Here is a 27,989-nt window from a genome sequence, read left to right on the forward strand (position 1 = left end):
GAGGTGCTCACGTTGGTCTCGCCCCCGGGAGCTGATTGGCTGACCCGCTGGGCCCAGGATGGGCCGGGGGCGGGTCCATTTAAAGACCTCGGGACAAAAGCGGTCGCTGTCTGCTGCCCAGACAGGTGCAAGCCCAGCTGGGCTCGGTCCTCCTCGGCAGTGAGCCCACCTCCTGGGGGATGGGGTGGGCTGTGTTTCCTTGATGTCTGAGAGGTTCCAGCCCCCAGCGCAGCGGAGACCATGGCCCCTCCTCAGGGCTCTCGGGCCCCGCTGGAATTCGGAGGACCCTTGGGTAATGGGGCAGAGAGGGGTACTTAAGGCCTGAGACTTAGAGGGAGAACTGGAGGGTTGAGCTGTGAACAGGGATCTGAGGGTGAAAGACCGCGAGGTATCGGGGGGCAGTGGGATCTAGGGGTTTGCAGGGGAGTGTCGGGAGAAGGGGCTGCAGAGCTGGGGATTTGTGCAGTGGAGGACTGGGCCGACTAGGGGAATAGGAGTGGAGTCCTCCGGGGGAGCAAGATAGAAGTCAGAGAACGGGACCAAGGGCTGAGAACCGGGTAAGGAAGAGGGCAGTGGGAATGCCGAGGGAGCCCTGGATATGGAAAGGTGCCTGTGGGGGTCAGGGAGAGCCGGAGAGCGGACCCCCAGACGGATCGCCGCCTTCCCCAGGCGCCGCGGCGCTGATGCTGCTGCTCCCGGTCACTATGTTCCACCTGCTACTGGTGGCCCGCTCGGGACCGGCGCGCCTTCTAGGCCCACCCCCCTACCTGCCGGGACTGGAGGAGCTGTGGAGCCCGTGGGCGCTGTTGCTCTGTCTCACCTGGCTCGGCCTGCAGGCGGCGCTCTACCTCTTGCCGGCGCGCAAGGTGTGGCCTCTGCTCGCGAACGCGCGGGGGAGGCGGCGGAGGGCAGGGGCTCGGCGAGAAGGAAGGCCCCCCTCAACCCTTATCAGAACCGCTTTGTGCCCGCAGGTGGCTGAGGGGCAGGAATTGAAGGACAAGAGTCGACTGCGCTACCCCATTAACGGTGCCTGGGGGCTAGGTCCTTGCGTGGAGCTGCGGGTTTGGCGGGTGGAGCCCCGGGCCCAATGGGAAGGTCATAGAGATGCGCCCGCGACCCCAGACACTTATTTTGCGCCTCTTTTACACCCAGGACAGACATAGGGGGTTTCATTGGTTCCGTCCACACCCCTCCTTTCTCCATTCCTAGCACTTGCTGCTACTCAGAGACGTGGCTGGGGTGACCCCCCCAAGAGCCAGTGCCAGATTAGTGGCTAGGTCTGCAACCTCCCTGGGCTTTAGGTTGTGTGTGTGTGTTCAGGGGTGGGGGGCGGCGGAGGTGGAGAGTCAATCCCAGGACTCACCATGTGCTGCGTGCGGTTCAGGCTTCCAGGCCCTGGTGCTGACAGCCCTCCTGGTGGGCCTGGGGGTGTCAGCCGGGCTGCCCCTGAGCGCGCTCCCGGAAATGCTCTTGCCCTTGGCATTTGCGGCCACCCTCACCGCCTTCATCTTCAGCCTCCTTCTGTATCTGAAGGCTTTGGTAGCCCCTGCCTCGGCCCTGGCACCTGGAGGGAACTCAGGTGAGAGGAGACCCGGTCGGGTAAGGATAGAGGCAGATGGGGGTGCTGGCTTGCAGCTTCACCCTCCTTTATTCTCCAGGCAATCTCATCTACGACTTCTTCCTGGGACGGGAGCTCAACCCGCGCATCTGTTCCTTTGACTTCAAATATTTCTGCGAACTGCGGCCTGGCCTCATCGGCTGGGTATGCTGGGCATGGCTAAGTGGGCCTCCAACCAGGGGGAGGGGTGGGATGGGTGAGCAATGCCTGGGCAAGGCAGGGCCAAAATAGTGCTGACATGTCGTTAATCATTCCACAATTATTTGTTGAGTTCATCATGTGCTCTAAGCACTGCTCCAGGTACTGGGAGACAAAAGAAAAACATAGTTACAGGGAAGAAAGAAAAAAAAGTCTGTCTTCATGAAGCCTACATTCTAATAGGAATAAAATATGTCACATATCAGGGGATGCTGCGAGGAAAAAGCACGGAGGGAATTAGGAGAGACGATTTTAAATAAAACCATCAAGTGCAAAATTTTGAAGAGATGATTCTGTGCTGCTAGAGGTCAGAACGGTGCAGAACTTCAAACTCATCAGTGGACTTAGCAACCTGTCCATCATTGGTGGCCTTGACAACAGGCCAACTGTGTTTTTTGTTTATAATCACGCATACTGGTCTGTGGTCATGATTTCCTGAAGCATGTCTTGGGCAAGGTCCCCATCACCCTGGAAACTGCTTCATCCAGAGGCGGGAGGAATGCTGAGTGCCCATCAGGGGTCTGGATCCTGGCCTTGGAGGCTATTTCCTCATGTGTGAAATGGAGTAAGAGCTTCCTCCCAAGATTATGGTGAGGATTAGAATTGGTAGCCTGACTGACAGCACCAAGCCCAGTGCTACCTGAATGGGGATGCTCATTACAGATTTGATGCCAGCTAGTCATTACTGAGCACTTACTATGGCCAAACACACCATGCTGAGCACTGCACACACATTACGGCCATGATTATCTCCATTTTCTACGTGGAGGTGGGAAAGGAGGCTGAGCTTTAGAGAGGGTGAGCAGCTTGCCCAGGTGGCAAAGCTGAGATTCAAAACCAAGTCAGATTTGACTCTCAAGCCTGCAGTGTCCAGTTGCTCCCTATGCTGCTCTCCTGAAGGGAACACTGCAGGGCAAGGCAAGGAAAAACAGGTCAGGAGGCAGACAAATGCAGTCTCTCTGCCCCTGGGGACATGGCTGGAGCCACTCAACACAGGCCTGGAGACTTAGCGACGGAGAGCTGAGACACGGGGCAGGCTGGTCGCTGCCTTTCCAGGCACTGTCACCTTTGTAGAAATGGACTGGGGACGGACTGTCCTGTCTCACCCTCCGCCTAACCCCCAGGTCCTCATCAACCTGGCCTTGCTGATGCAGGAAGCAGAACTTCGGGGGAGTCCCTCACTGGCCATGTGGCTGGTCAATGGCTTCCAGCTACTGTATGTGGCTGATGCCCTTTGGTACGAGGTGAGGCAGGACAGGGCCGGGGAGGTAGGGGAGGGTGCCTGAGGACTTTGCAGGGACTAAGCCACTGTGTCTGGGTCCTGTTCCTGCAGGAGGCAGTCCTGACCACCATGGACATCATCCATGACGGGTTTGGCTTCATGCTGGCCTTTGGGGACCTTGCCTGGGTACCCTTCACCTACAGCCTGCAGGCCCAGTTCCTGCTGTATCACCCACAGCCTCTGGGGTGGCCCCTGGCCTCATTCATCTGCCTCATCAATGGTCAGTGGGGAAGGAGCAGCATTCCCCTTCCCCCTTTCATTATTTACTGAGCACCCCTTGGGTAGGTGCCAAGCCTCACATGCTTCTTTAAAGCTAAGGGCTGGGTCCTCGGTCTCCTGGCAGACTGAGTCTAGGCTGTGGGTAGTTGGTCAGGGTCAGATGGAAGGCCCCTGACCGCCTGCTCATGCTTTCCCCCAGCTGTTGGTTACTACATCTTCCGTGGAGCCAATTCTCAGAAAAATACCTTCCGAAAGAATCCTTCTGATCCCAGAGTGGCTGGTGAGCTGGGTTTCTTGGGTGCCATCAGTGAGGTGGGGCAGCTGGATTTCCAAGGGTTCCCCCATCCCGCTGTGTCTTTCTCCAGACCTTGAGACCATCTCTACAGCCACAGGGCGACGGCTGCTGGTGTCTGGGTGGTGGGGTATGGTCCGCCATCCCAACTACCTTGGAGACCTCATCATGGCTCTGGCCTGGTCCTTGCCGTGTGGTGAGTTATTTGAGAGGGGCCACAACTGTGTGTGGGGGGCGCCAAGGTAGAAGATGCCCAGTCTGGATGCAGAATGGAGAACAGGGCTGCACCCCAGTGGAGGGAGTAATCAGGGAGCTGGGATGCACTCAGGCTGTGGCTGGGGCAGACCTCTGCAACAGCCTAGCATGCCAGCTCTCCCTGCAGACTTTAGCCCTTTCAGCATTGAGCCGATGCCCCTGTGAGCCACTAGCGGCGGAAAGGTTTGTGAACCGGTAGGCTGGCTGAGTGGTCAGAAAAACCCCTTTCCCCACAGGGGTGTTCCACCTGTTGCCCTACTTCTACTTCCTCTACTTCACTGCGCTGCTGGTGCACCGTGAGGACCGGGATGAGCGGCAGTGTCTGCAGAAGTACGGCCTAGCCTGGCACGAATACTGCCAGCGTGTGCCCTACCGAATCGTGCCCTACGTCTACTGAAGCAGCTCCAGACACCCCAGGTTGGGGCACGTGCCTGCCCAGCTGCCAGCACACTGGGCACCAGGAGCCTGGACGCACCCGGGACACAAGGGCCTGTACCCTACCCTGCCCAGAGCTCCAAAACACTGGGATGAACGGCCTGATAAGTGGCTGGAGCAAGGGGGAAATGAAGCCAGTGCTCCAAAATGGAGTGGGTGTGTAGGGGGGGTGTGCTGCTCTTCCTCCTTAGATAAACAGCTGGAATCCTTGGTGCTGCTTCTCTCCCTTTCTGGGCCAGGCTGTTTAAAGACTGGCTGGGTCAGCCCCAGTCAAGGAGAAGCTGACAGGCAGTTTGTGGGCCCAAGAGTCTGGGGGACGGTGGCACAAGAACCACCACTCAGAAATGGGCACTGGCGACGGGGCAGAGCGGTCACAGCTTTATTAATGACAAAGGGTTCAGCCGGGGAGCTCCTCAATAAGAGTCCTCCGGGCAGGTGGCAGGGGGCCTCCCCAAAGCTGCTCCAGCTCCCCCGTGAGGGCTGCCACCTCCTCAGCTGCCACAGTGTGAGCTCGGTGGGCCGTGGCACAGTCTAGAGCCAGGGGTGTGAGGGCGTCCTCATTTTCGTTGGTCCAAGACAGAAGGAACTGGCATTTCTTTCGGGCCCGGTAGAGGCGATCTCCTTCTTCGGGGGCCACCGCTTGTTTCCGGGCCCGGCCCAGGGTTTGCGCCAGGTCCCCCAGCGCTGCCAGCGTGTAGCTTTTCTGGTTGGCCGGGCCCTCACCCAGCAGAATGCGGGCAGCCTCGCGCATGGCTCCCCGTGTGCCCAGAGGTCCGGGGGGATGCTCGCCTGCTTCCAGCACATGGGCTGCGGCCTGCAGGGCTTCCTCGGCAGAGGCGAAGACCTGCTGGGAGCCCAGGGCTCCGGAAACGCCGAGCAGTGTGGCACAGAAGTCCGAGAGCAGCGCCTCGTCGCCGCCGTGATACAAGGCCAGAGTGTGCGCGTAGGCAAATAGCACGTTGGGCAGCTGGAAGCGCACAAGCGGCGACGTCCGGCCCCTGCTCAGGCTGGCCAGCGCGGGGATCCGGGTGGGCACGGCGGGAGGGCAGGCCCCGGGGAGGTCTCCAAGAACCGGCTCGACAGCCGCGGGCTCATCCCTCACGGGTTCCGGCGGCATCCTCGCGGAGGAGGGCTCCAGTTCCTCGGCATCGCCGCTTGGGGCATCACCTAGCTCCTCCAGAAGCCGCGGCCCGGCCCCGCGACCCCACCACCATGGCCGCCACGGAGGCAACAGCCGCCCGGCCTCGCCTCGGCTCAGCAGCCGCTCGAAGGCCACCTTCTCGGCCGGGGCCAGCCGCTCCCAGAGTCCTGAGAGGCCGCCGGGCGCCGGGCCAGGCCTGAGGCCTGCGTCCCCGGGCTCATCCTCGGTCTCACGTTGCTGACGCAGCCGGCGCAGGGCGGTGGCCAGGCGGCTGGGCGAGGCGCTGCGACCGCGCAGTTCTCCCAGCACCTGGTCACGGTAGAACTCTTCGGCGCAGCTGCCATGCGCCCGGTAGCAGCGCAGCGAGCAGTAGGGCACGTTACAGCGAGGGCAAGTGTAGCGAGCCGGCTGGGCCTCCCCAGTGGGGCAGAAGCCACACGGCCCGGCCGGCTCCATGACAACTGGCGCAGCGCACAGCCAAAGAACTCACACGCGCCGCAGATCGGAAGTTTCCGGCGCTTCTCGGCTACTTCCGCCTCTTTGCGGGGCCGACGGAGAGCTTCGTCAAAGCCCTTCTCGGCAGTTTCCGGCCGCATTCGGAGCTCAAGCTACGCCCCCCACTTGACCCGAGATACGGCACAGGGGCCGTTCGTGAGGTAGCCCCGCCCTGAGCGGTGGGAGCGTAGGAAAAGGGCGTCTGCCGGGAGCTCGGTCGGTACCAGCCCGCCCCCTAGTGGTTGCTTTTAGCATCATAAAGCGCTTTGGCAAAACCCAATCTTTTATTTTTTTTTCCAAAACCCAATCTTGACTAAACTTGAAGGACAGGGAAGCCTGGTGTGCTGCTGTCCATGGAGTTGCAGAGCCGGACACGACTGACCGACTGAACTGACCTACTCTAGGCACTAACTGTGCCAAGTCGATGGGAGATTAGGCGTCCCTGCGCTGGAGGGGCGGCCATTCTACCAGGGAAGAATGGAAGGAGAGTGAAAGGAAGACCAGGGAGGGGTACTTAGCCTAGACAGGGTGTGTTGGGAGCATTTCCCCTCTTGAGGAAGCAACATTAAAATTTTTGAGCTCCTCCGACTTCCAAAGAAAATACACCGAAGAGCAAATGAGATGGGGTACCTGTCCTAATGGAACTAAGTTTGCGGTAGATTGGGGGTGATGACTCACCAACTGTGCCAAAAGCTATGAAGCCTCGATTTATGGCACTCCTGAAAGCTCTGGTTCCAAAGAAACCAAAGTGCCTCACCTTACTCATACTCAGTCCCACAACTAGTCAGTTCTACCTTTAAAATACCTTGTCTTTATCTCAATATGGATCATCTATTTTCCTACCAAGATCTGGATGGATTTGAAGAGTCTGCTCATTTTTGCATCCCCCCTTCCCAGGTGTCGCTGGAATTTTTCAGGCAAGAGTACTGGAGTGGGTTGCCATTTCTTTCTCCAGGGGATCTTCCCGACCCAGGGATTGAACATGGGTCTCCCGCATTGCGGGCAGATGCTTTACCGTCTGAGCCACCAGGGAAGTGGGTTCCCAGGTGTCACTAGTGGTAAAGAATCCACCTGCCAATGCAGGAGATGCAAGAGATGGGTTCAGTCCCTGGGTCAGGAAGATCCCCTGGAGGAGGAAATGGCAACCCACTCCAGTACTCTTGCCTGGAAAACTTATGGACAGAGGAGTCTGGCAGGCTACAGTCCATGGGGTTGCAAACAGTCAGACATGACTGAGCAACAGTGCACACACACCCACACTACCCCTGGCGGTCTAAGCTACTTGTTCTTCAATTAGATGACACCAGCCTAACTGGTTTCCTTTTGCCAGCCCTCCAGAAAAGTCAGCTAGAGAAAGTAGATCACAAGTCACAATCCAGCAGGCCCTTACTTTAAAACCCTGACCTGTACTTGGACTGAAACCACACTTCTCTCCACATCTGACAAGACCCTGCAGGATCTGCTACACACCGCCACAGAGTTTTCCTGGCTGAAAAGTCACTGTTTAACCACTTAATCATTTTCTGTTTAAGGTCTCAGATCCCATCCTCAGAGACCTTCCTAGGGTAGCTGTCTATCCACCACTCACTCCCCCTTTGATTATCGCACCCTACTTTCTTGCTTTCCTCACAAGAAACTAAACTCCTAAAAGAGATGGGGCCAGTGTCTTTCTAGAAAGCTCACTATAAAAGACAAAAATAGTACATTTGTGCACTTTTCTAGATGGCAGGAGCTTATCTAAACACTTTATATCCTTTAATCCTCAAAAGCAACTCTCAAGAGAAGATGGCAAGGACTTCCCTGGTGGTCCAGTGGTTAAGACTCAACACTACCAGTGCAGGGAGCTCCGGTTCAACCCTTGTCAGGGAACTAGAACCCTGATGGTGCAACCAAAGTTCCCCATGGAGCTACAAAGATCTGGGAGATGATGGCAGAGGACTTCTCTGGCAGTCCAGTAGTTAGGACTCAGTGCTCTCACTGCCAGGCCTGGATTTGAGCCCTGGTTGCCAAACCAGAATCCTGTAAGCTGCGTAACACAGTAAAAAAAAAGAAAAAAAGCCAGCCACCCAGTGAATAAATGGAGCAAGGATCCGGACTCAAGACAGTCCTGTCTAGAGCCCAAGGTCTTTACCCCATAGTATGCTGTATCCCAAGAAACACGAGGTTCAAAAACCTTAGCAGAATAAATGTGTATGCATGTGTTTCTAGGAAACTTTAATCAGCTCCAGATAACTCCACTTCTGGGAACACTGAACCCATCAACCAAGCAACCTCACCTGTGAGGTCTATGATGAGGTTAGCAAGGCCAGTCAGGAAATCACAACAAATGATCACTGCAGTGCCAATATGATCAGGCAACACTTTCCGAAGCTAGGGTAGAGTAGATTCCTGACCTGGACTCCAGTAAGGCCACACCTATTCCAAGTTCAGAGAAACACTAGACTGATATTCCCCAAAAGGCTGGCCTCTGTGGTTACCAATTTTCACAGGAAGTTTTTTAAAAACATGTTTACCACTCTTCCACTCCCGTCCAGTCACTGAGTTTACAATGCCAGGAAACCAAAGTGAGGCCTGTTCATACCACTAGCCCTAGAAACCACATCATTCCCTCAGGCCCTGGAAATGAAGATGAAACAATGGTATGATCGGGTTAAGTGGCTTTATTAGAGAAAGCCAAGATTACAGAGGACTTAGGAGTTAGCATTAGGGCCCTTCTTCTTGCCAAAGGTGGGCACAACATTGACAAAGCGCCGGTTGTACTGCATACGCCTCTTGGCCCTGCCCGTCTTCTTCTTCTTCTTCTCTTGCTTGGCCACCTGGGAAAAGGGAGGGATGATCAGACCTAGGTTGCCTCTTCTAGGCCTTCCTCTGGCTCATTGCCAATAACGAAGAAACCAAACAGGGCAAGAGCCCAGGGTTTTGGCTTATCTGTGCCAGAAAAAAACAAAATCCAAACACCACCACCAATACTCTCACTTACCTTGGGAGTCTGACCTCTCACTTTCCCAGCACGGGCCAGGGAACCATGGACTTTACCTGTAGTGGGAAAGGAGGACAGCAAGCAGTTAGAACAAGAAGGCATCACCAAGCAAAATCCTTTCTCCCTCCCTCCAACTTAAGCTTTTAAAGGCAAGATGGGCCCAAGAGGAAATGAAAACAAAGTCATAGAGATTTGAACTCTGACCAAGAATGTCTAGTCTGGAACATTCTGGAGTGCCACTTCAGAATTTTCTAGCTCCTGACTTTAAACAAGACCTAAGGAAGCTTCGGGAGATAGTGAAGGACAGGGAAGCCTAGTGTGCTGCAGTTCATGGGGTCGCAAAAAGGAGGACACACTTAGCGAGTGAACGACAAAATGCACTTTAGTGATCTGGTCTGACGACCCAGTTTTGACGAGGAAACTAGGACCCAGACAAGAGTCTATCTGGTAAGTGACTGAAACAGAACTACACTCTGGCTCAGTCTCCCGTGGACCGCTCAAAAGTTCCTTCTGAGGGAGATAAACAGGAAGAACCACCCTGGATTGAGGACACACTCTACACCCCTAAGATTACAGGCGGTTCAAAAGACAGTCCTGCCCAACTCACCTCCAAGCATGCGGCCGGCTACTTCCAGAGTACTCAGAGCCTCCACCCCACACTGGCCCAGAGTAGCCTCATCCTCTAGGGGGGTGCCAGCCAGGAGCAGGACTTGATCTTCTGGAGCGATGCCCTCCAACGAAGCTACATGAGCCTAAGGAGAAAAACAAGGTTCAGCGTTCCCACAAGGAGCGAGGATGAAGAACACACGCACAAAAAAACCAGAGGGCACCAGGGAGTCTTACCTTGATTTGGGCGACCGTCTCCTGGCCGGTCACCTCGAGAGTGTGTAGCTCCTGGGCGCGGACAAAGAGCTGCATGTTGGCGACTGAAAAAAAGATAGGGAGGGGTGGTTTCTAAGAGAAGAAATACTCTGGGAGAGAGGAGGATCGGTAAATGGGTGGGCGGACGGGGACGGATGCGCAGGGAAGTAGGTGGTCTCGGGGTCTCACGTGGGTAAGGCCCGAACTGCCAGCAAGGACCGACAGGAATCAGCCCCAAGAACAGTCCCTCGTTCCCTGTTTTTTCCGCGTCTTCTAACCTCGAGGCCAATCTGCTAGTAAGTCCTTCAGATCCACCCGTAGCCCAACTCTTACCTAGATCGCGGACACCGCTGCCGCTACCGCGAAGATGGAGTCGAGAAAGAGGAAGGAGCGAGGAAGCGCACGTCCTCTCCGCCTGCTGCGTGCGACGTCACTGAGGAGCGACCGCCACGGCCTCTGATATTTGTACCGCCCGAAGCCGTTCTGGCTCCGCCTCTTTAAGACTGCGCAGGCGCCTTCTCAGTCCCGGGCGGGGCGAACAGGAAGGGGCGGGACCAGGCTGATTGCGCACGCAGAAAGCTAGTTAGCGGACAGTTCAAGATGGCGGCGGCTACGTTTCGGATTGTGCTGCGGGGCTGGAGGACCGGTGTTCCGCCGGGCTGCGGATTACGGCGACTGGTGAGAGAGCTGATCCTGGAGCTGAGGGCAGAGGGCTAGGTGTGAGGCTCACTGTGTGCCTTATAATCTAAAAACTGCGCCCCTCCCTAGGGGGCACTTTTCGGGAGCTCAGATACAAGATTGACAGAGAAGGTTGCAGGGCCTGGAGCGCGTTTCCGAATGTGGGCCTTGAAATATGATTGGAGGACAACTTGAGTTAATTAAATTAACAGGCTTGAAATATGATTGGAGGACAACTTGAGTTAATTAAATTAACAGGATTGAAATATGATTGGAGGACAACTTGAGTTAGTTAACAGGACAACTTGAGTTAATCAGCAATCCGACTCTCGCTGCCTAGATTTTTTCTTTTCTGGCTGCGTCCTTTTTTTTTTTTTTTTTTGAAGAAGCCAGAGGGTGAAGATTGGCCCCAGATCATTGGCGAGACTTTTGGGAACCTAGGACTCAAGATATATAGGCCGCTTCATCTTTTCATTCTCATTGTAACCTTGGGAGCCCGGGCTTTCTGTTGGGAGAAGTATGGAAGGACAGACTGTAATGTGACCTTAGGTATATTGTTTGCTAATGTCTTTATATGTCTTGGATGTACAAAGGAGGTAGTAAAACCCCTAACATGTCGAATTAAAAGAATTAAGTGAAACAGTACCCCTAGGCACTTAGTGCCTGGTTGTGTCCAAATGAATTTGAGCGTGAAATGTTCAGGTGAGGGAAGGTCACTTCAGATGAGTGTGAGTGGGAAATTATCAGGATTGCTGAAAGTCCCTAACCCAGAGGTGGAATATTTCAGTAAAATCTTCAGAAGAAACTAAAATAATGAAAAATGCCGGATTGGTTGGAGCTAGGGTTACTCGTCGTTCCAGAGGTATACACACACTTCTCATTTGAGTCCCACAAAAGTACTGAGAGGCAGGCCCTTCTGAGTTCCTGACTTGGACCCTTTGTTGTTCAGTCACTAAGTCATGTCCCCCACGGACTGCAGCACACACCAGGCTTTGCTGTCTTTCACTATCTCCCGGAGTTTGCTTAGATTCGTGTCTATTGAGTCCGTGGCACTCACCATCATATCCTCAGCCTTGTACCCTGAGGGTAACGCTGTGGCCTCATCCTGTACCCTGCAGCCTGGCTAACCCAAGTCTGGTGCTTTCCTACCTCCTGACCCCAGGAAAAGGGATAGCAGTGCAGTGAGCAGCCTCTTATTTATACTATTTAAACTCCAGCCTTTTATTTATACTATTCTCTTTGCCTGTAATGTTTCCTTTTTCTACTTAACTGAAGTTCTGCCAGCTGATGGAGAGATTTTTTTTTTTTTTTTTGTCTCGGAGCCAGACCCAGGGGACTCCTGATTACCCCCGCTTCCTGGAGTCTGTGGATGAATACCATTTTGTGGAGCGCCTGTTACCCCCCACCAGCATCCCAAAGCCCCCAAAGCACGAACATTATCCCACTCCTTGTGGTTGGCAGCCCCCTAGAGGTGAGCTGGGTGATGGGGATAGCTTGAAGGCTGCAGGGAAACATCCCTCTCCCTAGAGGTCTTTCTGCCCTGGCCCAGGCTCTTGACTTCCCAGAGGGTTATATTGAGATCACTTAGAGCTGGCATCTTAGGTTCAACAAAGGGCCTGGGATTGGATACCTGTTTTAGTAGGACCCATCCATTCACACTATTGGGGTGAGGTCTTCTCATGTGGGAAAAGTGAAGCATAGAGAGATGACCCAAAAACTTCTACCCCGGCCATAACTGAGAACATGGCTTGGGAGTTGGGCAGTTCTGTGTCCAAGTTTGGTTTTGCCATGCATTGTCAGTATGATCTAGTTGCTTAGCTTCTTCCAACCCTAGTTTCAGCAAAATAGAGCTCATCTGCTCAGCACATTAAAGTGCATTGTGCAGAGCTCGGCCTGTGCTAGGTATTTGGTTCTTGTAAATCGCCATCCCTTTGTGCCAGATTGATTTTAGCCTCCCTGACCTAGTGGAGAAGGGCAACAATTGGCTCCAGAGGGGGACCCAAAGATCCAGGAAGGCATAGCCCCGATTTCATTTCTTCTTCAGCACCTGCTGGTGCCGGGCCTGTGCTGGGCCTCGAGGTACCAGTGTGAACAAGCTGATCCTGGCACTAAACTTACAGAAAGAGCGGGTCTCCTGATCTGAAGTCTGGAGGTGGCTTTGCTGTAGTGTGCATTGACCCCCTACACACCTAGGAGAAAGGCGAGGTGAGAGGAAGTCTGAGGACATTTGACTTATCCCTGTCCCTCTCTGTCACAGACCCCCCACCCAACCTGCCCTACTTCGTGCGGCGCTCTCGGATGCACAACATCCCAGTCTATAAGGACATCACGCATGGAAACCGTCAGATGACTGTGATCCGGAAGGTGGAGGGGGACATTTGGGTAAGTGGGTGGGTAGGTCAGGGTCCAGTTCTGACCTTTCAGGGCTGAAGGGACAGGAGCCTCTGGAGGGAAGGGTCTCCTGACCAGGCCTGATCCATCATCTTCCCCCAGGCCCTGCAGAAGGATGTGGAAGATTTTCTGAGCCCACTGCTGGGGAAGACACCTATCACCCAGGTCAATGAGGTGACCGGTACCCTTCGGATCAAGGGCTACTTTGATCAGCAGCTCAAAGCCTGGCTCCTGGAGAAGGGCTTCTGATGCCCAGCTGAGCAGCCTCTGTGACAGCATCCCCCTCAGACTGGAGTCCTGGGGATCCCGGGAGGAGGCTGTTGAAGCAACAAGCAAAGAGAGGGTACAGAGACCAGGGCTGAGGGCTCTTGGAGCAGGCCTTGCATGCATAAAGGAGGAAATGGGACTCTGTGTGGGTGTCAGCACTGGGGGAGAGCTGTCTAACATTGGAGACGCACCAGGAACAGCCAAGTTGAGGGGAGTGTTAATTCCTCCCTGCCCCACTTTGGCGTGATCCTTCTCTCCCTTCTTTGGAGCTCCTTGACTTTAGCCACTCAAGCTTTAGAGGTTGTTAACTGCCCCTCTCTCAAAAGCAATAGCCCAGCCTGGTTTACCGGAGGGTAGCCCAGGGCAGACCCATTGGGCACATTTCTTCCTTGGCCCGCAGACCTTCACTGCTGCAAAAAATCCTTGAGCCCTTCTAGGTCAGACCTGGCTTGGTAGAGGCTACAGAGAACCTAGGTTGACTCAGACACAGATCCTGGAGGTCTTCATTTCCAAGTGCCATGCACGTCAGACCCTGGGCTCATTCCTTTTACCCATGGAGGTAAAAAATGGCCTCCATCTCATTCTGTATTAGAGTTGGACCTGACTGGGCTTCTAGCTCCAGGAAGCTAAAGTGATTAGCTGGCCTGCAGGGCTCCTTGAGAGTTCCTGGCGCAGCCCACAGCCATCCCTCTAGGTTGCTGACCTGGTATCAAGGCTGGACAGTGTACTTAAGGCAGGAAGATACTGACCTTTTGTCCCTATCATCCTATCCTGCCCCAGCCAAGGAACCTTCACACTTGCCTCACCTTGGGAGTCCTAAAGGCCAGAGACCTGAGATCCCACCCCATCCCCACCTCAGATCAGGCTGCCTCAAGACAGGGTTCAAAGCATGGCTCCCCTACTTGCTCTGACCTCAAGCAAGGTAGTTACCCTCTCTAGGGTTGTTTTTTTCAGATGTAAAATGGGTATATCTTCCGAAGACCTTATAATTCAACACTGTGCCCAGGGACAGTACTGCCTTATATAAATAAACCCACAGATTCCAGGCCACTCTCAAGGCTACACCCTGAGTTTAGAAAAAGGGAGTGTGGCACACCAATCCTATCACACCAGTTCCACCAGTCATTAATGCAAGTTTTTATTTGGCTGTATATACAATTTAAGCTATTAAAATTTGTACAATATTTACAAATTAAATAATCATCTGAAACTGTCTCCAGCAACTCTTGTAACATAAAACCAAGGGGAAAAAAACAGGGCAGGCAAGGCCTTGGCTCCTGTGGGCCCTACCTGGCCCAGAGCCTTCTCTAAACTGGAACGATGAGGGGCTCAGCACTCCTGCTTCCCTTTCCTGGGGGTCAGGCATTCCAATTCAAAATTTAAGCCAGAAGACATAGCAAGGAATAACTCCCATTCTTCTAAACTCAAGAGAAATTCTGCAAGTTAAGAAGTGGCCTTTCCATAGGTTCTGAGGCTTGCAGTGGTTCAGAATCAGACACACGAGCTCTCAGCCTAGAGTGAGGCTGCCCGGTCCCTGCTGGGTGAGACCAGAGTCTCACCTTAAACAAACTACAGGGAGAAAAGGGCCCAGGGGGGAGGGGCAGAGCAGGGCCCCTTGGTGCTGTCGCCTGCCCCTCTACCCCCAGATACTCCTTTCCCTGAGTTGTGTGGTTGCCAGTAAGACATGGAAGTGCCACAGGGCACAAAGGGCACAGCAGACCACCCAAAGAGCTTCTGGAGAGTTTAGGTAGGAAAAGAGGTTAGGTACCAGTCTTGGAGGGCGGGCCCAAGAGCAAGTTCCTGGCCTGCCTCCAGCCCCTTGAGTCCACACTCGGGAATGGGAGCTAATACTGTTCGGCACTGCAGCGTGACTCCACACACAAGGGGGGCTCAGAGGGGCTGCCCCTTCTCCCAGAAGGGCATTGGGGGGTCAGAGGGCGTCTCAGATGCTGCACCTTTCTGCCTTCACGGTCCCAGCAGAATACAAGGCTGAAGGGTTGGAGAGAAAGCCTGCAAGTGACCCCAAATCCCCATGGCTGCCAGGGGACTGTAAGGGCTAGAGTCAGCTGGGGCCTCCAGCCTCTTTCCACTTGGTCTAGGGTGCCACCTCCTCCGCCCCAGAGCTGGGGGTTACTACTCCCTGGTGCAGGTAGGGAGGGAGCTGGCACTTGGTGGCAGGATGTGTCCCAGTGAGGGCTGCTCGAGGGGGCAGGTCAAGGCTGGGGCGTTGTCAGTGGGCAACAGGGGACTCCAGCTTTTGTAGGCGGCGGCGGCGCAGCTCCGCTGCATCAGGCTCCCCATCTTCAGGCAGCTCCTCGGTGCCCGCTGACTCCGGAGCTGGGGACAGAGAGGTCCAGAAATGGAACCCAGACAAGGCCCCTGGCCCACTCCCCGGGGGCTGACCGCAACTACCTGAAGGCTTCTCAGGTTCAGGGGCTGGTGGGGAGGCTCCCGGGGATGGGGTGGTGGCTTCAGAGCTGGGGATGCTGGTGGAAGAGGTGGCAGCAACAGCGCTAGGGGCAGCCTCCTCAGTGGGGTTAGCTGTGGTGGCAGGCCGGGGGGGCCTAGGAAGAGAAGGGATGAGAGGAGGGTGTGGCATCCTGGCCTGACTGGACAGACTGCACTCGGTGCGCCTGGCAGGGTGAAGTCCAGCACCAACGTCATCAGCGGACGCCAGTGAACAAATGCTGCGTGACTCCTTGGAATTCTGTACCACAGACAGTAAACCACGAACAGGCAGGGACTGCGGGCCACGTTCACTGTTACACTGCCGAGTCCCCATGTGAGGTGCCAGGCACCTTCCAGACCAACAAAGTCCACTGAATAACCCACAAAGCACACGAGTCTCAGACTCAAGCTCCCCTCCAAGTCTGTACTGACATTGCTGGGTACCATGCACTTTGTACACGCTCCCTGCAAATAGGAATTAGAACACCTCTATTCAAGTAAGGTAACGAAGGTCACGAAGCGAGTGATAGGATTGGGACTTGAACTTGGGCCAGGCTAGCTGCAGGTGACTTTATCTGCTGTCTCAGATCAAGGGCAGTGATTCCCAGTCAAAGTGTCACCCTGTGTCAAGAGAGGGTGTACAAGACAAAACTGAAGTACCAGGAATTATGAGTAATCTGACTTTAGGAAAGTGTAAAGGAACAAGATTCAGGTCAGCTCTTTAATAAACCCTACTCCTCTGTAGATCCCGACAGGCCTTGTGCAGGGGCAGGATAAAAAGTCACTAAGAACCCTGACACCAAAAAAAAAAAAAAAAAAAAAAAAGAACCCTGACACCTTGGGTGTGCCTACAGGTAGAATGCCTGAATCAAAGGGTGGCAGGAGAAAAGGGCTGAAAACCACCGCTGGGGGCCTTCTCTTGGCAGCTCCACACCCTGCCACCCACCCTGGCCCCCGGTGCAGACGTACCCCAGGGAGGCGAGCACGGTGAGGTACTGGTTGATCTGCAGCATGGCGGCGTCCAGCAGCGTGTGGATGTTGCGCAGGCTCTGTAGCCGGGCCTCCAGGTGCTGTCGCTCGTGGCCTTCCAGAGCCCGCAGCTCCTCTGGGGTCAGCCCAGCAAAGCCTGCAGGAGGCACAGGCATGGGGGGGAAGGCTGAAGGGAGAGAGAGAGGCTCAGCCTGGGCCTGACAGCCCCCACCTCCCCAAACCACCCCTGGAGAGGCCCCACTTACCAAAGGGTGGAGGCAGCGGCATGCCCATCCAGGGAGGGGGGAAGGGGAAACCGGGGGCAGGGCTGGCCTCCGGGGAAGAGGCAGAGCCAGGTGCTGGGGCAGAGGCGGCAGCAGCGGCTGTGGTTGTGGCTGCTCCATTGGGCCGAGAAAGGGCGGCTGAAGAGCAAGAACAGGAAGTCAGCAAGTGTTGACAGGCCTCTGCTTCCCTTGCTTCCATCCCCTGGCTGATGTACCAAAGGGCTCACCTGCACTGCTGGACGGAGGGGCCACAGCCTCTCCTGAGCTGGGGGGAGGTGGGACAGGCGGAAAGGGGCCCATGGGGGGCCACAGCGGGAACATGCCTGGAGGGAAGGGAGGCAGGAGGCCCTGGGGGACTGTAGAGAGACCAGTGGTGAGAAAAGGTCCAACTGATAGATCCAGGTCACAGGCCGGGGGTCTGGATGTCCCGTCCTCTGCTCCCACAGGCCCTCTGAGCTCAGCACAGATCACTTGTGACTGCAATCATCTATGTCTCTTCCTGTGACCAGCCCTTGTGGCCCCCCCACCTCCTCTAGAGGGCAGAGACTCTGTTTCACCTCAGGATTTCCCATTCCCAGTCCAGGGCAAGTACCCAACACTGTTGGACGGCCAGATGAAGGGGCCACTCACAGTTGGGGGGCTGGGGCAGGAGTGGTGGGGCGTGGGGGGCAGGTGGCGGCCCCTGATCTGCAGGCTCAGGGGGTGGCGGTGACTGGGTCGGCAGCGATGCCCGAAGGACGTCCATACGGCAGGTGGGGCAGGTCTGCTGCCGCTGGAACCAGGAGCGCAGGCAGCTGGGGGTCAAGACCAGGCAGTGGTTGGCAGGTCCCTGGGATTCTGCCTCCCAGAGCCACCCCTGATGGCCAGGCTCCTCGGCCTGTCCCACCTGGTATGGAAAATGTGGTTGCAGGGCAGTCTCTTGGCACCAGTCACCATCTCTTCTCGGCAGATAATGCAGACATTGTCCATCGCCTGCAGTTCCTCTGGGGTGGCATCTGGATACCTGGTCAGAACAGGCCAAGGGCACGTCAAGACCAGAGCTGGAGGTGGGGCACCTGGGGCAGAGCTTGGGCGAGCAGCTGGGACGGGGCCACTTACAGAGTGTTCATGTTGCGGATAGCTCGGCGAGACATGATGGCGTCAGTCACAGCTTTCTTGAACTGCCTGAAAGGACAGTTTCAGTAGAGGAGGGAGACAGAAGGGGAGGGGTCGAAGGTGTGGCAGGGCCGGGCTAGGCTCACCTCATGGCCAGGTACATCGGCCGGATGGCGAAGAGGGGGAACGTGTGCACCTTGATCATAATGGTCATGAAAGCCATGTACAGCAGAACCTTGATGAAGCCTGGGCGTCGGGGACAGAGAGTGACGGGTCACGGGACTGGGCAGGCCAGGCTGGGGACGCTGGTACAGGTTGGGGAGGGCCAGGCTCCTCTCACCTGTGAACAGCTCGGTGTAGAGCATGTACACAGCCTTGTTGTCCCAGGGATTTTCGCTCTGGAGGTCCACAGAGTGTAGCACATACTTGATGAAGATGGTGAGCACCATGGTCATCAGGATGGCATACTGGTGGGGAGGGCAGGGAACATAAGAATGCAGCCCCCTTGCTCCAGCCAGACTCTGCTATCCCCAGGCCTGTGCACAGCAGAGTGCCACAGGACAAGCACAGGCTTGGACGCCACCAGGGTCCTCCTCGCTTCTCTACTCACTAGCTGATGGGACTTTCAGCAACTCACTAGACCACTCTGAACTTCAGTTTGCATGTCTGTCACTGACAGAATTAACTGCTTCTGTGTAACAGTGTTGCTTTGCTGATTAAAACAGATGCAGGTTATGCTCAGCACAGGGCCAGGCATACAGAAAGCACTCAACAAAGATGGACCATCATCACCAGACACACCTCCCCAGCTGTCCATCAAGCTAATTCCTTCTGTCCATTAACAGCAAGCTCCTCTGGCATCAACTGAGCAACAGGTCAGGGCTCCTCCACACATGCCTTTCTAGGCCTTGCCCACTCTTTTAGGAGTGTGTAGTGGGCAGGGCTGGGACTGACTGACAGCTGCTCCTTGGTGGCCACACGGGTTGGCCACAGAGCAGGTGCTCGGTAAAGGTTTGTGAAGTGATTCAAGGCACGTGCAGTGCCACCTCAGGCCTGTCCTCCCAACCTCCCAAGCCAGTTTTACCTCAAAGCCAAACACCAGCTGCACAGAGGCCCCTCGGGTCAGGATGCTGTGATAGGCATGGCTGACGAAGAGGAAGTCCAGGATACCCAGGAGGAACATAAGGGCTGTGGGGACCCCCCAAATGGGAGGTTGGTGGGGTCAGCCCAGGGCCTGACAGCCACTTCCTGCTCCAAGACAGCTCCCACCCTCAAGCCCACCATGGCCCCAGCCATCTAGTCAAGTGGGCAACACTCCACCGAACCCGGCCCCCTGGGATCTCTGGTTCTGCCTAAGGGTGGCCCAAGCTCCCGGTGAGGAGGCAAAGAGCTAACAAGGGGCCAGGCAGTTGAGAAGCCCTGGAGTGGAACAGGGCAGAGATGATGCAAATTAACTTCCTAAATTATCTTTCCTGTACAGCTGTGGGTGGAGCGGGCAGCCTATGCTCTATGGCATGCTCCATGGGTAATGACTTTTCATGTTCCAGTCCTTCATGGCGCCTCTTCTCCCTCAAGCTCCCTCCTCTCCATTCCCGTGGGTCTCACTCACAGACAATGCGGCAGTGAAAGAGCCAGGAGATATTGGGGCTGCGTTCCATCTGAGGCAGAGCAGAGAGGGGGCCTGTCAGGAAGTCTGGGGCTCACCCCATACCCCGAACCCAGCCCTCACTCCACGAGTCTGCCCTCTAGCCACTCTGCTCCAGAGAACCCCCTGACCCAACTCACAAAGTCCACACGGTCCTCAGCCAGCCAGTGAAAACACTTGAGGAAGAGAAGGAGAGTAAAGAGAGCAACAAAGCGGGGGCTGAAGTCGTCCCGAAAGACGGTGAAGGCCAGACAAGTCTCAGTGACAGCATACCAGGAACGTTCCAGAAGGTGCTGGAGGTTGAACAACGAAGGATATGGAACTCAGACATTCTGTTTGCCCAGCTCCCTGCTCCTCACCTTCGGAGCCATGAACATCTTACCTCCATCTCTGCTGCCCTCAGCTGTCCGAAAAACACTTTGCCCATCACCTTGCCCAAGAGGAAGACAAGGACAAAGGCCTGGATATACAGGACCTAGGAGTGAAGAGAGGCTATGTTTTGAGGTCACTTTCTGCCTTGTTCTGTCCGGGGCTCATCATTCAAGAACCTCTCCACATCCTCAACACAACTGGTTCCAAATTAGGTCTGGCAGCTATTTCACTCTTCTCCTACCTACCTGACCTTTAGCCCCACCCCTGTCTCAAGCCAACTCCTCCTTCCCTCCCAGGGAGTTCCTCCCTCCCCGAGCCCTGAACTCACTGCCATGCTGGGGCTAGACTTGGTCAGGTACACCACCGTGGGGTAGAACTGGTGCTTGAGGTAGTAGGCATGAGCCACCACGGCCCCGGTCAGCGCCAGGCTGGCCGCCATCATCACGGCAGTTCGGAACATTGCCCTGGCCTGAGGACCTGCAAGGGGAAAAGAGAGAATTGTTGATACCCATACCGTGCAAACCTAGCACTGTGCCTGAGACGCCGTGTTAATAAACAGGAGAAAGGAAAGAAAACCTCACTTCGTCCTCACCAAAATCGCGTCAAGAATAACATATGCTCCCCTATCTTACAAATTAGAAGGCTGAGACTCAAAGGGGTTAAGAGGTTACACTGACGCAAGGCCTGGAGCCTGAATTAGTCCTGTTTCAAATCTAGGGCTCTTTCCACGCTGCCTTGCCAGACCGCCGCCTCTAGGGAAGAATGAGGAAAGGCAGCAAAGTCGGAGAAGGGACCTGGTCCCTTTGCCCCTAAAAGTGACTTTGATGGGGTGGGATGCAACAGCAGAAACCTCCAGAAGCGGGAACAAGCTGTCCGGTCTGGGAGAAGGCAAGGTGCTGGGGGACGCAGCCGGACAGGGACAGCGCCAGTGACAGCTCGGTCAGGGTGGGCAGCTCTGACGCGCGCCCCGCGGGAGCGGGGCGGGGTACGTCAGCCTGGAACCCTGGCGCCCCCACCCCCCGGGGCAGTGTCAACTCGGGGCACCGGAGAAACGGCCGACCGTCAGGATGCAGGAGCGGGACGGATAGGGACCCGGGTCGCCCCCACCGCCGCGCACCTGTAAGCGCCAGGAGCTGCGAGCGCCGCAGGCGGGGCCGGGCCTCCGGGAGAGCGGCCGCGCGGGCGCCCGTCTACCACCAGCTGACAGGCCGACAGCGGGCGGCGGGGCTGAGGCGGCGCGTCAACCCCGGAGGCTTCGAGGGGGAACGCCCAGGTCCCGACTCCAACCACAACCCGGGCCCGACCCCGGCCCACTCACCAGGAGCCCAGCACCGCGAGCCCGCTCAATGCCCGCGACTGCGGAGGCGGCTCCGGTTAACAACACTCCCCACCCCCTGCGAGCCGGAACTTGGAGGGTGAGACACCTCACTTCCGGCGGGGCGGGGCGGGGCGTGGGTCGTACCACGCGCCCCCTTCCTGTGCCCGCGCTGCCGGTGGCGCCGGGAGCGGCAGTCCCACCACCTGTCTGGGGTTCGCGCCTATGGTTCGCGCAACAGATGAGAGAGACGAGAGGTGGTCTCAGCGGCAGAGGGGCACCCGGGGAAGATTAGAGTCTCCCCATTTACTAAGCACAGATGGTAGCGTCTCCGCCGCTGAGTGGACTTAACTTACCCGCGGACACGGGCTCTCAAAGCTGCTAGCGGGAGAGGAGGGTGGGAGGGGAGTCTTGCGGGCCGTACCATTCGGAGGGGCTGCGTAGGCAAGGGAAAGACATTACGGGCCTAAGAGAAATAAACAGAATGTCTTAGAGACTCATTCCAAGGGGACTCACAACAGTTTGATAAGTTAGGTGCTTTCTCAGAGAACTGGATGCAGGAAAGGAAAACGTGTTCCCTCCTAGATCACCCCCAAATTGGGTGGGAGTGAGTTAGATCCCCGTGGCTGCTACTGATTGCTCAAAATAGAGTTACGCGGACCAATCAGAAAAAGAAATGAAAACTGCTGGCCTATAGGAAGAGGAAAGCAGTTGAGCCGTTGCTAGGGGCGGAAGGTAGCGTTGCCTAGGGCTAGCTCCAACCCCAGAAGGGTAGCGAGTAGAGAGTGCGCAATCCGTGGGCGGGTGTTCTGAGTCTGCCCCAGGGGAACGTTTGCTCCGCCGCAAAAGGGAGGTGTACCTGGGACTGAGTAGAAGATAGACCTTTCATTCCGGTTCACCTTGCGATGGGAGTGTTCTATGCAAAGGGAGTGACTTCACCGTCGCGTGCCTTCACCCCTCCCCAAGCCTACTGCGTTGCTGTTCTTAGATCGTTCTGTCCTGGCCCACCGTTGCCACAGATCGCTAGATCTTGGCTGTCAATCAGCCAACCCAGTCTGCTCATTGAGAGAATAGAGTTAATGCGCCCACCGTGCGTTGCGTGTTCCTCCGTCATCGCATTTAATCATCAACCACTGAAGTTGATAAGCTAAGTGGTGCTAGTCTCGTTTTGTACCGTGTTCTCAGTTGCTTCAGTCGTGTCCGACTCTTTGCGACCTATGGGCTGTAGCCCGCCAGGCTCCTCTATCCAGGGGATTCTCCAGGCAAGAATGAATACTGGAGTGGGTTGCCAAGCCCTTTTGCAGGGGATCTTCCCGACCCAGGGTTCTAACCGCGTCTCCTATGTCTCCTGCAGTGCATTTTATGTGTTCTTATTTTATACATTCTCATTTTATATGTTGGAAATTGAGGTATAGAGATTTAGCAAGTCCTGGGATGGACACCGGATCTGTCAAACTCAATTCCCATACTGTTAGCCTCAGTCACCTTTATCACCACTTGTTAACCTGAGTTGGCCTGATCAGTTTAACCTGTAGCCTGTTACTGAGCTGGCTCCCTTATAAGACCATCTATGACTTTCTAATGACTATATCCAGTGGGCCGCTTTCAGTTCTTTGGTGACTCAACCGAACTCTCCTTCCTTCCTTCTGCACCGATTAGCATGAGGGGTCTTTGATCCTCCAGGGATCCGATCCGTGCACCGTGCAGTAGAAGTATCCAGTCTTAATCACAGGACAGCCAGGGACGTCCCCATCTCTTTGATTCTTAAAAGTCTTCTCCTTGAGCTTCTGTGACCCCCACATGCCTCTGTGTTTCCCCCAATTATGTATCTGCCCTCTTCCTCTTTCCTTCATTTAAATTTTGTCCACAAAGTCCTTTCCTTCTCCAAGGAATGTCTTTCTTCTCAGTTATAATCACAGTAAACATTGCTTAACTTCTTGAGTTGGATGGGAGCCCTTCTATGTGTTCCCATGATATTTTGTGCTTCCGGTATAGTGGCATTCAGCACCCTGGGCTGACATTGGCAATGAACTTGACTCTCATTTTTAGAGGTCCTGAGCTTAAGGATGGAGGCCCGACTCTTTTTGCCGCACACTGAACGGAAGTAGATTCCCAAGCAAACAGTATCACCACTGATGAGACTGCCCTGGTTGAACTGCTAGGAGAAATAGGCAAATACATAATAATGGTCAGAGGGTTTAATAATCTTCTCTCATTCACTGACAGAACAATAAGTAGGCAGAAAATCAGCAAGGACACAGTAGACTTGAGCAATGATATCAATAACTTGTCCTGATGAACATTTACAGAACACTTTATATGTTCTGTTACAGCATACATGTTTTTCTTAAATGAATATAGAACATTTACCTAGACTGATAGTGTGTGTGTGCCAAGTTGCTCGTTCATGTTAGTCTTTGTCCCTGTGGACTGTAGCCTGCCAGGTTCCTCTGTCCATGGGATTTTCCAGGCAAGGATACTGGAGTGGGTTGCCATTTTCCTCTCCAGGGAGACGGATTTATTCTGGGACAGTAAACAAGACTCAATAAATTTAAAAGAATTCAAGTCATATAAAGTATTTCTATGACCACAATAGAATTAGATTGCAATCAAGAGAAATCCTTGGAAAATCCTCAAATTTTTGGAAACAAAACACTTTTAAGTAAGTAATGGATTAAAGAATAAACCACAAGAAAAATTAGAAAGTATTTTTAACTGAGTGAAGGTGAAAACATAATAGAACTTAAGAGATTCCACTAAAGAAGTATTTGGGGGAAATTTATAGCACTGAATGCTTATCTTAGAAAAGAAGAAAGGATTGGAATTATGACCTCTGCTTCTACCTTAAGAAACTGGAAAGAGAAGAGAAAAATTGAACCCCAAATAAGCAAAATAAAGGAAGTAATCAAATTCAGAAAGGAAATCAATGAAATACAGAAATAAAAATCAAAGGAAAAGCTGGTTCTTTAAAAAGACAAATAAAATTGATAGACTTTCTAATCACATTGATCAGGAAAAAAAAGAGAAAGATACAAATTACTGATACCAAGATTGAGACGGGTGCTATCTGTATAGATTCTACAGATACTAAAAGGGCAATAAGAGAGTATCATACAATTTTATGCCAACAAATTATACAACTTCTAAGATGAGCAAGGCTAGATGTCTGCTTTTCCCACTTCTACTCAACATTGTGCTGGAGGTCCTGGCCAGGAGATTAAGGCAAGGGAAAAAATTACAGATTGTAAAAGAAGAAATAAAACTGTCTTTGCTCACGGTCAGCATTATTGTCTATATAAACACTACTAAGTGCTTCCCTGGTGGCTCAGTTGGTAAAGAATCCACCTGCAATGCAGGAGACCCAGGTTCAGTCCCTGGGTCAGGAAGATCCCCTGGAGAAGGAAATGGCAATCCACTCCACTATTTTTGCTTGGGAAATCTCATAGAGGAACCTGGTGTGCCATATAGTCCCTGGAGGCACAGAGTTGGATGTGACTGCGTGACGAAACCACCACCAAGGAATCCATAGGAAAGCCACTAGAACTAAGTGAGTTCAGCAGATGTAGGATGGAAGGTCAGTATGCAAGAGAAACTACATTTCTAAATATTAGTAGTAAACAATTGGAAATTAAAAATTTAAAAATACTACTTCAGTTCAGTTCTGTCTCAGTTGTGTCTGATTCTTTGCAACCCCATGGACTGCAGCATGCCAGGCCTCCCTGTCCATCACCGACTCCCGGAGCTTGCTCAAACTCATGTCATGCCATCCAAATATCTCATCCTCTGTTGTCCCCTTCTCTTCCTGCCTTTAATATTTCCCAGCATCAGGATCTTTTCCAATGAGTCAGTTCTTTGCATCAAGTGGCCAAAGTATTGGAGTTTCAGCTTCAGAATCAGTCCTTCCAATGAATGTTCAGGACTGATTTCCTTTAGGATGGACCAGTTGGATCTCCCTGCAGTCCAAGGGACTCTCCAACACCACAGTTCAAAAGCATGAATTCTTCGGCGCTCAGCTTTCTTTATGGTCCAACTCTCACATCCATACACAACTACTGGAAAAACCATAGCTCTGACTAGACGGACCTTTGTCAGCAAAGTAATGTCTCTGCTTTTTAATACACTGTCTTGGTTGGTCATAGCTTTTCTTCCAAGGAGCAAGCGTCTTTTAATTCTATGACTGCATTCACCATCTGCAGTGATTTTGGAGCCCAAGAAAATAAAGTCTTTCACTGTTTTCATTGTTTCCCCATCGATTTGCCATGAAGTAATGGGACCAGATGCCATGATGTTAGTTTTCTGAATGTTGAGTTTTAAGCCAGCTTTTCCACTCTCCTCTTTCACCTTCATCAAGAGGCTCTTTAGTTCCTCTTCACTTTCTGCCACAAGGGTGGTGACATCAAACGATAGGGAAGGAATACAACCCCACCCATCAACAGAAAATTGGATTAAAGATTTACTGAGCATGGTCCCCCCGATCAGAATAAGACCCAGTTCCCCCACAGTCAGTCTCTCCCATCAGGAACTTCCATAAGCCTCTTATCCTTATCCATCAGAGGGCAGACAGAAAACCGCAATCACAGAAAACTAATCAAACTGGTCACATGGACCACAGCCTTGTCTAACTCAGTGAAACTATGAGCCATGCTGTGTAAGGCCACTCAAGACGGATGGGTCATGGTGGAGAGTTCTGACAAAAATGTGGTCCACTGGAGAAGGGAATGGCAAACCACTTCGGTATTCTTGCCTTGAGAACCCCATGAACAGTATGAAAAGGCAAAAAAGATAGGACACTGAAAGATGAACTCCCCAGGTCAGGAGGTGTAAAAATATGCAAGACTTGTACACTGAAAAGTACAAAACATTGCCAAGAGAAATTAAATATCTAAATAAATGGAGAGATATACCATATCTGTGAAGCAGAACACTCAATACTTCTATGATGTCAATAAAAGGGAGAAGATTAATAAAGTACAAAGCTGGCTCTTTGAATAAGCTAATAGGCAAAACTCTGGCAAGGCTGATTAAGAACATAAAGTGAAGTTAAAAGTAAACAATATAATGAATAAAAATGGGAGATAACCACAAACACAGCAAAGGTTTAAAAATAATAAGAATATAATAGGTGTAATTTTATGGCAATACATTTGAAAACTTAGGTGAACGGAATAATTTCCTAGAAAAGAAAAGGTGTGTAAGACTGACCCAACACAGAATAGAGAACATGAATAGACCAACAAATATTTTTAAGATGACTCAGTATTAACTATCTTCATTTCTCCTCCAGACACAACTGATTATCCATGTGGGAAATAACTGGATTTCTATTTCACACAGTATACAAGAATCAGTTCTAGGAAAATTGATTCACTTAAATGTTAAAAAGCAAAAATTTTAAACTTTCAGAAGAAAATATGGGGAAATACGAGGTAGTCAAGGATTCCTTTAAAAAGACCCAACAAGCACAAACCATAAAGGAAAACAAATATGGATACATTTGACTTCATTAAAACATAAAATTTCTATGCACTCAAGATTCCATAAATAGGGTTAACAGTGGACGTGAAGAATCATACTGAAGTGATGGAAATGTCCTAAAACTGATTTATGATGAAGGTTGTATAACTTGATGAATTTGCTAAAAATCTGTTGAATTGTGCACTCTAAGTGGGCAAATGACATATGTCAGTTAAGCCTCAATAAATTTATGCCATTAAAAAAATTAAAAGATTCCATAAGTAAAGGAAACAATACATGACAGATTGGGAGAAGACTAAGGCTTAGTATCCAGAATATGAAGAGCACTCTTCCAAATCAACAAGAAAACCTGAAAGAAAAATGGTTGGAGCACTTTTCTAGTTGTTAGATGAAATGCTGTTTTATTGATTCCTGGACTGTGTAATAAAACCAGTTAATCCACAAAACTTGAAAAGATCCTCAACATCACCAATAATTAGGGGAATGAATGTACAAATAAAAATGAGATATAATTTTTTATTCATAGTGTTGGCAAAAAGTAAAAGCCTTAACATCCCTGTCCCTAGTGATCCAGTGTTTAAGCCCCCACATTTCCACCACAGGGGGCATGAGTTCTAACCTGGTGGGAACCAAAATCCCACATGCCGAGGCATGGCCAAAAAGAACATAAAGCAAAGTAACTCTGGTGGAAGAAGGTAAAGCAGAGTGGTTTGGCAATATCTGGTAGATTTAAACACATAGCTGCCCTTCAACCTAGCAATTTCACTCCTTGAGAAAGTCTCCCATGTGTACAGAAAGGACACATGCAGAGAATATTCATTGCGGTTCTTCATAAGTAGAGGAGACATCCAAGTAGGCATTTTTAGAAGAAAATGCATAAGTAAGTTGTAATTTAATCATGTGATGGAATTTTGTATACTGAAAATGAACAGAGGGAAAACTCAGCAGTGAACACAGGACTGGAAAAGGTCAATTTTCATTCCAACCCCAAAGAAGAACAATGCCAAAGAATACTACCTTACAATTGTGCTCACTTCACATGCTAGCAAGGTGCTCAAAATCCTTCAAGCTAGGCTTCAGCAGTACATGAACTGAGAACTTCCAAATGTACAAGCTGGGTTTCAAAGAGGCAGAGGAAACAGAGATCAAATTGCCAACATTCGTGGGATCATGGAGAAAGCAAGGGAGTTCCAGAAAAACATCTACTGCTTCATTGACTAAAGCCTTTGACTGTGTTCACAACAAACTGTGGAAAAATTTTAAAGAGATGGAAG

General features: G+C 52.6%; 5 protein-coding genes across 13 annotated transcripts; 2 read left to right on the top strand and 3 right to left on the bottom strand.

Annotated features, from left to right (window-relative positions):
• Nucleotides 1–123: 123 nt before the first annotated feature.
• Nucleotides 124–4,509, top strand: TM7SF2 (transmembrane 7 superfamily member 2). 3 transcript variants are annotated; one of them, XM_015103178.3, is made up of 10 exons: nt 124–292; nt 670–866; nt 972–1,026; nt 1,385–1,579; nt 1,659–1,762; nt 2,941–3,060; nt 3,150–3,318; nt 3,517–3,597; nt 3,683–3,805; nt 4,101–4,509. In XM_015103178.3, the coding sequence occupies exons 1-10, from the start codon at nt 241–243 to the stop codon at nt 4,259–4,261; spliced, it is 1,257 nt and encodes a 418-aa protein (XP_014958664.2). In that variant the 5' UTR covers nt 124–240; the 3' UTR covers nt 4,262–4,509. The 3 variants fall into 3 exon arrangements, with proteins under 3 accessions (XP_014958664.2, XP_027815728.1, XP_014958663.2); XM_027959927.2 differs by having other exon boundaries at nt 754–866; XM_015103177.3 differs by having other exon boundaries at nt 124–866.
• A 153-nt stretch (nt 4,510–4,662) lies between these two features.
• On the bottom strand, nt 4,663–5,915 carry ZNHIT2 (zinc finger HIT-type containing 2). Its single transcript, XM_015103179.4, has one exon. The coding sequence runs from the start codon at nt 5,894–5,896 to the stop codon at nt 4,697–4,699; it is 1,200 nt and encodes a 399-aa protein (XP_014958665.2). The 5' UTR covers nt 5,897–5,915; the 3' UTR covers nt 4,663–4,696.
• A 2,665-nt stretch (nt 5,916–8,580) lies between these two features.
• On the bottom strand, nt 8,581–10,211 carry FAU (FAU ubiquitin like and ribosomal protein S30 fusion). 2 transcript variants are annotated; one of them, XM_004019665.5, is made up of 5 exons: nt 10,110–10,211; nt 9,759–9,841; nt 9,523–9,667; nt 8,916–8,971; nt 8,581–8,751 (listed from the first exon to the last, which is right to left on the bottom strand). In XM_004019665.5, the coding sequence occupies exons 2-5, from the start codon at nt 9,831–9,833 to the stop codon at nt 8,626–8,628; spliced, it is 402 nt and encodes a 133-aa protein (XP_004019714.1). In that variant the 5' UTR covers nt 9,834–9,841; nt 10,110–10,211; the 3' UTR covers nt 8,581–8,625. The 2 variants fall into 2 exon arrangements, with proteins under 2 accessions (XP_004019714.1, XP_060260298.1); XM_060404315.1 differs by having other exon boundaries at nt 8,581–8,971.
• A 146-nt stretch (nt 10,212–10,357) lies between these two features.
• Nucleotides 10,358–14,327, top strand: MRPL49 (mitochondrial ribosomal protein L49). Of its 2 annotated transcripts, none has more exons than XM_004019666.5 (4): nt 10,358–10,454; nt 11,781–11,925; nt 12,712–12,836; nt 12,948–14,327. In XM_004019666.5, exons 1-4 carry the CDS (start codon nt 10,377–10,379, stop codon nt 13,092–13,094), a joined length of 495 nt encoding a protein of 164 aa, XP_004019715.1. In that variant the 5' UTR covers nt 10,358–10,376; the 3' UTR covers nt 13,095–14,327. The 2 variants fall into 2 exon arrangements, with proteins under 2 accessions (XP_004019715.1, XP_060260297.1); XM_060404314.1 differs by having other exon boundaries at nt 10,358–10,453; nt 11,774–11,925.
• On the bottom strand, nt 14,235–21,849 carry SYVN1 (synoviolin 1). 5 transcript variants are annotated; one of them, XM_027959898.3, is made up of 16 exons: nt 21,597–21,849; nt 20,254–20,402; nt 19,936–20,028; nt 19,694–19,846; nt 19,518–19,566; nt 18,993–19,096; nt 18,249–18,375; nt 18,055–18,154; nt 17,912–17,977; nt 17,700–17,816; nt 17,444–17,607; nt 17,041–17,169; nt 16,796–16,951; nt 16,530–16,716; nt 15,525–15,676; nt 14,235–15,449 (listed from the first exon to the last, which is right to left on the bottom strand). In XM_027959898.3, the coding sequence occupies exons 2-16, from the start codon at nt 20,383–20,385 to the stop codon at nt 15,343–15,345; spliced, it is 1,836 nt and encodes a 611-aa protein (XP_027815699.1). In that variant the 5' UTR covers nt 20,386–20,402; nt 21,597–21,849; the 3' UTR covers nt 14,235–15,342. The 5 variants fall into 5 exon arrangements, with proteins under 5 accessions (XP_027815699.1, XP_027815698.1, XP_042094150.1 ...); XM_027959897.3 differs by lacking the exon at nt 21,597–21,849 and adding an exon at nt 21,244–21,310; XM_042238216.2 differs by lacking the exon at nt 21,597–21,849 and adding an exon at nt 21,043–21,310.
• Between the last annotated feature and the right edge of the window lie 6,140 nt (nt 21,850–27,989).

The sequence above is a fragment of the Ovis aries genome, chromosome 21 (assembly GCF_016772045.2).
Source record: "Ovis aries strain OAR_USU_Benz2616 breed Rambouillet chromosome 21, ARS-UI_Ramb_v3.0, whole genome shotgun sequence".
NCBI lineage: Eukaryota > Metazoa > Chordata > Mammalia > Artiodactyla > Bovidae > Ovis > Ovis aries.